The following is an 11453-nucleotide window of genomic DNA, read 5'->3' as shown; positions in this document are numbered from 1 at the left end:
CCGGAACCTGTCCAAGCCACCCCAAATTTCATAGGGCACATATATATCATACATACTACTATACTTAGGCAATAGAAACTAAAATCGAGCCCTTGATTGGCAAACACCACTAATGTTCGTACTTAAGCTATAAAAAGTTTTAAACTCTTATGTATAGTTTATAGATATTTAGGAGTTTTTTTGTACGGTAGATATTCAGGGCTTAATTTAATACCAATTATTATTATTTATTTTTTTTTGGAAACAAATACCAATTATTTTTTAATTGTATATGAATATTTTAATCAATTAATTAATTAATATTTGTAAACTTAATAAAAATTTAAAAAAATAAAAATTAAGGAAAGAATAAATAGAAGGATTTTAAGTGATTTCAAGCTAATATGTATTGTCTTATACCACAATAATAAGTAGTATTTTAAACGATTTCAAACTACCATGTCATCGTTTTATACTCGAGCTTTATATGTATATTATTAACTTTTTTTTAATATGAATACGATGCAAAAATCATAAATTTAAATAATGAGACTTTTTTATTTTTACACTTCAAAACAGTTTTTTTTTTTATTATTATTATTATTTGTATTTTTACGGATTTCTACATAGAAATTCCTATTGCAACTAGCGCTGCAACCTAAATTACAACAAAAAATCGTATAGAAACCCTTATTGCTGCAACTAGCGCGCGCTGCAACCACTTTAGAAACTCAAACCGTAAATTTAAAAAAAGTTAAAAAAAATAGTATATAAGGTAATTCCCCTTAAATAATTTATTACATGTACATTTGAAAACAAAATGAATAACTATTCATTATAAAAAAAAGGATCTTTTTATTTTCACTTTTTAAAATACATATATTTTTTTGTATTTTTACGGAATTCCACACAGAAACTCTTTTAGAAAATAATGGAGCAACCTAATCACAACCAAAATTCATATAACAACTCATTTAGAAATTACTGGAAAAGCTACCGGAACAACACAAACCGTAATTTTTTTTAAAAAAAATGAAATAAAAATAATATGTGAAGTAATTCTAAAAAAACCCAATAACTATTAGCTACGGGAAAGAATTTATTATTTCTTACAAATCAACGGATAGATATTACAATACGAGAAGAAACAAACTTATAAAGAAAAAGCAATGAATAACTACTTTTTTTTTTAATTATTTATTAGTTCCAAGAACCAAAAATAAGAAAAATGATGCTTAAATAGTTAACACACTACAAATAATTAAACACACAAATTATTAATTATGAAAAGATACATAGCTGGTGTAGAAGTCAACATTAAATATGGGGTTTAAAAATATATTGACTACTCAAGATCCCATAGTTTAAATGAACCATCCACAAAGTTGTAATATCCACCTCTAAGTGCTATCTTTTTCTCATCAACTCCACTTTTAACAAATGGATAAGAATGTAGATTTTTCAGAGACACATTCACTGCTTCCTGCAAATTCAATGATATTCAACAAATTGTATTAGAGTATTAATTTTTAAGATTATCATATTCAAATTCAATGTCATATATATATATATATATATATATATTTCATACTTAATCTAATAAGATGACATATATATACATATTTATTACCTCAGCACATATTTCACATTGTTCTTCAAATGTCAAATCACTATGCTCAGTTTTGACTTTGATCTTAGCAGCTTGAGCAATGTTGACCCAATTATCTATAAAATCACTGTAGATTTCAACAACATGTTAGGTAATGAATCAAAAACTAGAATATGAATTTCATAAACACTAAATATATACACATATAATCTAACTGTATATGATTATTCATATACAACCCGATTAAAAATGAAATTTTATCTTACAAGGTGGCCGAACCATCTTCAGGGTGAGACATAAGTCTCTTTACTCCACCACAACGACTATGTCCAATGACTAAAATATTTTCCACCTGTAAATATTTTTTGTCATGATATGAAAATTAAAACATTTTAAGATGAATGAATAATTAGTAACATGATAATTAATAAAATAAATAGAAATCAAAATGATGAATTTTACCTTAAGCTCTTGTACTGCATATTCAATGATTGATCCAACTTCTGAGTGTTTCAGCTGTTAAATAATTAGAGATTAACAACGATTAACATGTAGAATTAATAATAATAATAAATATTTTAAATTTTGATTAATAATTAGGTAATTGTTTAATATATACCTTGTCAAATATTGGAATTAAGTTGCCAATATTGCGGGCCATGAAAGCTTCCCCTGGTTGTAAATTTAAGATATGGGAAGGGCTCACTCGGGAATCGGAGCATGCAAATACTAGAAACTGTTCATTTAATTTATTAAGAATAATTTAATATACATAGTTCAACTTTTAAAAAAGAATTAGTTGAGGGAAGATAATGTACTATTGTATTTGTTTGTTTATTTTCTCACAAAAATATATGTACCTTGGGATGTTGGGTTTCCTTAAGTTCATTAAACAAGCATGGATACTTACTGCAAAATAATTCCATCAAACAAGATTATTAATAATTAGCTAGGCATACATATATATAGTTTTTAAATTTAAAACTTCTAACATTATAAAATTAATTATTTATAATAAATAATATATATATATATAAATATAAATATATATATATTCTCTTACTGGAATTTATTAGAAAGAAAGTGCTTAAATCCATGAACAATTTTCTGAACAGGATTGAAGCAGGATTCAACAGAATCATGCCCTGGCTGCACTTTATCAAAGGTTTCATCTTCATCACTTTCACTTCCACTTTCAGCCTTCTCACTATTCAATCAATTTTAGAATATTAGATATATATATATATATATATATATATATATCTATTTTACTTGTAAAAAGTTACGTGCGAGGCACGTACACTAAATTTTATGCTAGGTATTTTTTATTATATTTAAGGGTAATACACTTAAAAATGTTTATCTCATCTTGGTTCAACCCAATTTTATGTTGTTCCCATAGGATTGTGTGTTAGATATGAGCTTAGAAGAATAGTATTCGTTAGAATGGGTGCCAGCAATGGCGGTGCTGATGTGAGTTTTATCTTCTGGAAAAAATCTAGCTACTCCGACATTACAATTACACCTAGCCTTTCAAAATGAGCATCATCAAAAATTCAAGGATTATAAATTGAAAAGGATATCTTGTTACTTTTGGTGTGTCCAACAAACTCTCTAACGGATGACATTATATTTCGCATATCCCAAAGCTGTTTAAAAGTAAAACAATATAGCAAGGGAATAGAAGACTTACTCAAATAAATAATTACTTGAGCAACAAAGGATAACTCGCTAATAGAACACTGAATATTACACCCAAATAAACAAAAAGTGAGGAATCGCAGCAGAGAGGCCATGAATCACAACATAGAAGATGAGGCAATAATTCAATAGAAATATAGGGTTTGAGGGTTTGAGATTTAGAAAAAAAAATTATAAATGATTATCCTAAATAATCATGATTGGTTGCTCATCCTTTTGGGGTTAGTTATTTTATTGAGAATTTTCAGAGATTGTGTTTCCGGTTAGGTTTATACGATTAAAATTTAAAAGTAATATTAATGTATTTAAAAATTAATATTAAAATACATCTTCATAAAAAAAAAAATTATTATTTTTGAATAGAAAATTATTTTAAAAAAAAGTTACGTATAAATTTCTCATAAACCCGATTAAAATTTAAAAGTAATATTAATTTATTTAAAAATTAATATTAAAATACATCTTAATAAAAAAAAATATATTATTTTTGAATAGAAAATTATTTTAAAAAAAAAGTTATCCATGAATTTCTCATAAACGCAAGAATTCAGTTATATAGGCACACTTTATATAGAATAGATATAAATTAAATCAGAAACAAATTACAAACATCAGTTCAAATATTAATAAGATTTTTTTTATTTTTATTTTATTATATATAAATAATATTTTATTATTTTATTAAATATAAATAAAAAGTCACCCATGAATTTCTCATAAACCAAGAAATTTAGTTATATAGGCACACTTTATATAGAATAGATATATATATATAATATTATGATTAGGTATATAATGTATACATATTATAAACAAACATATATAATATATGATCTAGTAAATATCAATAAATTACCTGATAATCACTAGATTTTTCTTAATGCCGCATTCATAGTTGGCCAACTCGGAAAATTGTTCTTCGGCCATTATATTCAGTTTGCTAGCTAGTTTTCCTTTCTGCAAATTTAAGTAAATTAATATCAACTAACTATTATTATTTTCAGCAAATAAAAAATACAAAAGAAGAAACTATTATTATTATTATTATTATTATTATTATTAAGTATTGTCATGATGATTTCCCACATATGTAAATACTAAATAATGTTTCGTGTGCCATACAACGACATGTTTAGTTTTATATTATATAAGTTATATATATATTTTTTTCAAATATTACAATAATTAAAATAAAATACAATATATTAAGATTTATAAAATACTAACATCACTTTATAAATATTATTATTATGTGGACACAAATCAATTTACCTTTTAATGGTAAAAAATAATAAATTTATTAAAGAACAAGAACTCCAAACTATATTTATTTAGTTATGTATAATAAAATCGAATTAAAATATTAATGTTATATAATTCATATATATCGTAAAGGTAATTCAAAAAACTTAAATAAAATAAGATTAATATTTACATATTAATAAAATAAATAGTATTATCAACATTCGTTAAATTTAATGAAATATTTTTATATTTTTAAATTATATTCATTTTTCTTAATTAAATTATATTCTGTTAAACCAACAAAAATAGTTAAATTAATAACCACATTTTATATATAAAAAAATTATATAACTTTTCTAAAAATAAATTATTTATCTTTCTGAGTTAGGCATAAAAGAGGATCAATTGAAATTTGAAACAAATTAATTATAGAAAGTTTAAGAAAATATAATTCTTGGTAATATAAATAAAAATAGATATACTAGCAAAGTAAGTAGATTAGACTTATGCAGTTATAGTTACATATATTTATAAACTAACCCTTTTCGAGAATTGATAATATTCTTCTGCTCTAAAATATAGATTTGTAGAGTATAGAAAAAAAAAATGATGGAATTGAAGCAACAACAATAGACGATATATATAGTTTTGAAGCCAAATAGAATTAGGTGAGATATATATTCGAGGACGCATAATCTCTTCTATTTATAAGCTTAGATGTCTATATACATATTTTAATTAAATATGCAACCACGTTTTGTTTTTTAATCTTTTATTTCTTGATTAAAAAGTATATATAATTACTATATATATATAGATGATATTAATATATGCATTATTCATGTCCAACTCACATAAAGTTTGCTTTTACTCCCTTAGGCCAGCTCAACATTCAAATTAATTACATAAAGGTAGTGTGGATGGTTATTGTATATAATTATATATTTATGACCATAAGAGTCAAGAGTCGACTCCTTATAATTAAAATAATAATTAATAGTAAACATTTAAGTCCATGTGGTATGTATATATATAATATGTTATTGGATTAGGTTTTTACAAAAAGCTAGCGTTGGCGTACAGGTAGGTTCCTGGAATATAGATCATTAAATTAAAATTAAAGTTTAATTATATTATTCTACAAACTAAGATAAACAATGTTACTTATTAGTTATATCATGAATCGATTATCATGACATAAATTTTAATAAGTCTTAGAAAGTATCACAAGACCTGAAGGGGCAAGGGGCAAAATAGCTAAGTTTTATATACATATTTTAGTACATCCATATATGTTTTAGTGTACTCGGCAACAATATTGACCATGTAGTCTATTAAACTAGTCTGATTAGAATTTTTACCTTTAAATTTTAATATGTATTAAATTATGACACCTGAATTTTTTTAGCCATTAAAATTCCCCCTGAACTATTGACATTATTGTTAGATTTAAAGACTTTTGTTTAATTTTATTCAATTTTACTATTTCAATGATGATTTATATACTAAACCATGCTCCCCAGACTTTGATATCTACCAAATCATGCTTGTTGAGAAATAGAAATTCCTGCATCTGGTGTAGGCCTTTGGTGATGTATTATGCACCTTCACTCTGCCGATTACAGCCCTCTCTATGGACAGGTATCATCCCCTGTTGTGGTCCAAGATTGTTGGAATAATGATTACATCTTTTTTCAATTCTGTTAGAATATTCCCCCTATGTAATCTTTCTTGGGAATTGGTATTGCCACCTGTATAGAGCCGTTGTTCTGCTCATCCCTTTTGTAACAACTTCAAGTCTCTGGCTCATGGTTGAAATGGGCTGAGAAAACATTTTCCATATTGATTCTAAAATCAAACTTGGTATCAGAGCCATTCTTTGATCTCTGTCAATGGCTACTCCTCAAGAACAGCAGAACAACGAAGGAGGGTCACAGACTCCCTCTGCTGTAAGCACCAACAGAAATGGTGCAGCTCCATCTTAGCTTCCCAACACCTTCTCTCAGCCACCTACAACACTTAACCAGCCCTTCTCGTTAAAACTTGACAGAAACAATTTTACCTTGTGGAAAACTATGGTTTCCACTATTGTCCGAGGGCACAGACTCCATGAATACCTTAATGGCACTAAACTGTGTCCACTAGAATTTGTACCAGTCGTTGGTGAAGCTAAGTATGAAGGCGAGCTCGAAACGAATCCAGAGTATGAACAATGGATAATCAATGATCAACTCCTCATGGGTTGGTTGTATAGTTCGATGACTGAAGGAATTGCTACAGAAGTTATGGGTTCTACTTCTGCAGCTGATCTCTGGAGAGCTTTGGAAAGCCTATATGGTGCCTATTTCAAGTCGAAAATGGATGACACCAGGACCATAATCCAGACAGTACGCAAAGGATCTACGCCAATGGGTGAGTACCTTCGACAAAAGAAAAACTGGTCTGACATCCTTGCTCTTGCAGGTGACCCGTACCCTGAAGTGCATTTGGTTGCTAACGTTCTGTCTAGACTTGATGCTGAGTATCTCTCTATCGTGGTTCAAATCGAGGGAAGGTCAAGCACATCGTGGCAAGAACTCCAGGATATACTCCTGAGCTTTGATAGCAAAATTGAGAGGTTACAAACTCTCACCATCAATGGCAAAACTGACAATTCCACAAATCCTCAGGCCAATGTTGCTGCTAAGAACAACCCTGGATCCAGTACCACTGGTTGAGGGCGTGGTTCAAACAATCACAACAATCATAACCAATTTTCTAGCAGTGGAGGTCGATTCTCTGGAAATCGTGGCAGCCCTGGAAGGTTTCGTGGAAGAGGACGTACCAATACAACTCGACCAACTTGCCAAGTTTGTGGCAAGTATGGCCATTCTGCAGCAATTTGCTACAATCGGTTCGATGAAAACTTCATGGGAACTGATCCTAATCAATCAAATGGAGGGAACAAATCATCACAGAATAACCACAATGCTTTCGTTGCAAGTCCTGAAGTTTTTGGAGAGCGATGTTTGGTTTGCTGACAGTGGAGCCAGTAACCACATCACCTCGGATGGTTCCTCTCTAAACCAGAAGCAACCTTATGGTGGTAAGGAAACCGTTGTTGTAGGTGACGGATCTAAACTCAATATATCTCACATTGGTAGTGGTGTCTTGGACACAAATGATGGGAAACACCTATTGTTAAAAGAGATGTTACTTGTTCCTCAAATAGCTAAAAATTTGATTAGTGTTTCTAAACTCACCAATGATAACAATGTCCTGATTGAGTTTCATTCTAATGTTTGTTTGGTGAAGGACAAAACAACACAGAAGGTGGTGCTTTGAGGAGTGCTTAGAGATGGATTGTACAGACTGGAAACACCCCTTCATCATCACTCTACCACAGGTTAAACTCATCCACGGTCCACAAATAAAAACCAGTCTGTGTCAGCTTGTTTTCCTACTTGTTTTTCTGCTGAATCTAGTGTAAATCAGTGTGAAACTGATGAGAATCGTGTGTCTAGAATAGATGTTTGGCACAGACGTTTAGGCCATCCATCACCCAGGATTTTAAATCTTGTTCTAGAGTCCACTAATGTAAGAAAATTAAGAAATGAAATGCCAACTTTCTGTGATGCCTTCCAATATGGTAAGTCTCATGCTCTTCCACATAAGTTATCATCTAATCGAGCAAAATCTGTTTTAGAACTTGTGCATACTGACCTGTGGGGGCCAGCTCCCATTGCATCCAATATAAATCATAGATACTACATACATTTCCTTGATGACCATAGCAGATTTGCTTGGTGGTATCCACTTAAATCCAAATCCGAAGCATTAAATGCCTTCATAAAGTTCAAAAATCTTGTGGAAAACAAGTTTGATAAGAAAATTAGAAGCTTAAGAACAGACTGGGGAGGTGAATACCAACCTTTTACTGCTTTAGTGCATCAACATGGCATTGAATTCCAACATCCATGTCCCCACGATTCAGCTCAAAATGGCCATGCTGAGCGCAAACATAGGCACATTGTTGAAATGGGCCTTACTTTGCTTGCTCAAGCACAAATGCCACTCAAATATTGGAGTGATGCATTTGACACTGCTGTTTATTTGATAAACCGACTTCCCACTCCTATCCTTGGCCACAAATCACCCTATGAAGTCCTCTTTAGCCATAAACCCGATTATGCATTTCTCAAGACCTTTGGCACAGCATGTTTTCCATGCATACGTCCATACCATGCACACAAATTCCAGTTTCATTCTCTGAAATGTGTGAATTTAGGTTATAGCAAGCTGACAAAGGCTACAAATGCCTCACTCCCACTGGTCGCATTTACATTTCTAGAAATGTCATGTTCAACGAACTTGAGTTTCCCTTTAAAAAGGGATTTCTCAACAATTACCACACACCACAACCTGTCATTGTGCATAGTTCTTCCTGGCCTAGTCTCCCAGTTCCTATATTTGAAAATATCTATGTACCAAACTCTGGTTCTGTCAATCCTACTGCTGCAGCCTCCTCTGATGCATCACCAACTTCACCTCAGGTGCATTCTCCTTCACTAGACATTCATTTCACTGAAAATAGTCTAGTTTCTGATCATGCAGGGGAGGATTCCGGTAATTATGGTGCTGAATTTGATGATCACTTTGGTTCTAGTCCAACAAATGAATTTATCATCGAACCTGCTCCTACTCCTTCCCATACACCAGCCACTGATCCTACTCTTACAGACCCTGAACCCGATTTGGAGCCTCAACCAACCCTGGCAACAGCTTTACAGCCTACTCATCCTATGGTGACTCGTGTAACAGCTGGTATATTTAAGCCTAGAACTTATCTCACCACATCCAAAAATTTACCCTCTACACTCACTGAACCAGATACTGTTGAACAAGCTCTCAAACACCCTGGTTGGAAAGGTGCTATGGATACAGAAGTTATTGCCCTGAAGAAAAATCGTACCTGGGACCCCCTGCTGCCTACCAAAACTTGATTGGAAACAAGTGGATATTTAAAATCAAACTGAGAGCTGATGGCACCATTGAAAGACTAAAAGCGAGACTGGTTGCAAAGGGATTTCATCAAAAACCAAGAATTGATTATGGTGGGACTTTCAGCCCAGTGATAAAAGCCTCAACTGTGAGAATTGTTCTCACAATTGCTGTTTCAAGAGGCTGGGATATCAGACAATTGGACATTAACAATGCCTTTTTAAATGGCACCTTGGAAGAGGAAGTTTTCATGGTTCAACCACAAGGGTTTAAGGAAAAAGGGAAAGAAAATTGGGTGTGCAAACTCAACAAATCTCTCTATGGCTTAAAGCAAGCCCCTAGAGCTTGGTTTGACAAGCTCAAGAACACACTCATTCAATGGAAATTCCAGAATTCCAAGGCTGACATCTCATTGTTCTTTTACAAAGATGAGAAAACTGTTATTCTTGTACTTATCTATGTCGATGACATAGTGGTGACTGGGAGTGATCCTAAACTCGTGTCTAACTTGATGTGCAAACTGAACAAGTTGTTTGCATTAAAGGATCTTGGACCCTTGCATTTCTTCCTAGGAATTAAAGTCTTCAGAGACATCACTGGGTTATACTTGACACAGACAAAATATATTGAAGATATATTGAAGAAAGTCAACATGAGCAACCTCAAATCATGTCCTACACCTATCACTGCTGGCAAAACTCTATCGATAAATGATGGATAACTCATGCAGGACCCCTCAATCTACAGAAGCATAATCGGATCCCTTCAGTATCTCTGCCATACAAGACCTGACATAGCCTAAACTGTCAATAGGCTAAGTCAGTTCTTACAAAGTCCCACTGTTGTTCACTGGAATGCTGTAAAAAGGGTGCTGAGATATCTGCAGGGAACTAAGACTCTTGGTCTACATATCAGTTTCAGCAATAAACTGAGTATAATTGGATTCTCTGATGCAGATCGGGCATCATGCCTAGATGACAGACGCTCGGTTGCAGGGTACTGTGTATATTTGGGTGAAACTTTAATCTCTTGGTCCTCTAAAAAGAAAGCTGTAGTGTCCAGATCAAGCACGGAGTCGGAGTACAGGGCGTTAGCGTGTGTTGCTGCTGAGATATCCTGGGTAGAATCATTGCTGAAAGAACTCAAAGTCCCACTGTTACTGCCTTCTATCACTTGGTGTGATAACATTAGTGCAAGCGCTTTGGCATCTAATCCGATTTTTTCCTGCTAGGACAAAGCACATTGGAATAGATGCTCACTACGTTCGGGACAAAGTGCTGCAATAACAATTGGAAGTCAGATATATACCATCACACGATCAGATTGCTGATTTATTCACCAAAGGACTACCAAATTCCAGATTTTCATTTCTTGTGGACAAACTTGGAGTGAAGACCTCACCCTTTCGTTTGAGGGGAGGTGTTGAGAAATAGAAATTCCTGCATCTGGTGTAGGCCTTTGGTGATGTATTATGCACCTTCACTCTGCCGATTACATCACTCTCTATTGACAGATGTCATCCCCTGTTGTGGTCCAAGATTGTTGGAATAATGATTACATCTTTTTTCAATTCTGTTAGAATATTCCCCCCTATGTAATCTTTCTTGGGAATTGGTATTGTCACCTGTATAGAGCTGTTGTTCTGCTCATCCCTTTTGTAACAACTTCCATTTAGTATAAATATAAGTCTCTGGCTCATGGTTAAAATGGGCTGAGAAAACATTTTCCATATTGATCCTAAAATCAAACTATGCTCCTCGAATTTTTACATATACTAAATATCATACTTCCTGAACTTTCATCCATGTTAGACTTTTTTTTTACTAAAATTAGACAAAAGTTCTTAAATCTAACAATCTCTATAGTTCAAGAGACATTTTTAACGACCTTAAAAATTCAAGGGACATGATTTGGTACACGTTAAAGTTTGGGGGATAAA

The 11453-nt window shown here is 32.1% G+C and overlaps 1 protein-coding gene across 1 annotated transcript; it reads right to left on the bottom strand.

Moving 5' to 3' along the window:
• Positions 1-1132: 1132 nt before the first annotated feature.
• On the bottom strand, positions 1133-5227 carry LOC115708710 (carbonic anhydrase 2). Its single transcript, XM_030636704.2, has 9 exons — positions 5075-5227; positions 4146-4246; positions 2652-2795; positions 2449-2497; positions 2208-2324; positions 2051-2104; positions 1855-1940; positions 1610-1715; positions 1133-1462 (listed from the first exon to the last, which is right to left on the bottom strand). Exons 1-9 carry the CDS (start codon positions 5225-5227, stop codon positions 1325-1327), a joined length of 948 nt encoding a protein of 315 aa, XP_030492564.2. The 3' UTR covers positions 1133-1324.
• Positions 5228-11453: the final 6226 nt, after the last annotated feature.

The sequence above is a fragment of the Cannabis sativa genome, chromosome 3, assembly GCF_029168945.1.
Source record: "Cannabis sativa cultivar Pink pepper isolate KNU-18-1 chromosome 3, ASM2916894v1, whole genome shotgun sequence".
Classification (NCBI taxonomy): Eukaryota; Viridiplantae; Streptophyta; class Magnoliopsida; order Rosales; family Cannabaceae; genus Cannabis; species Cannabis sativa.
This window is presented reverse-complemented; position numbering and strand designations above follow the sequence as displayed.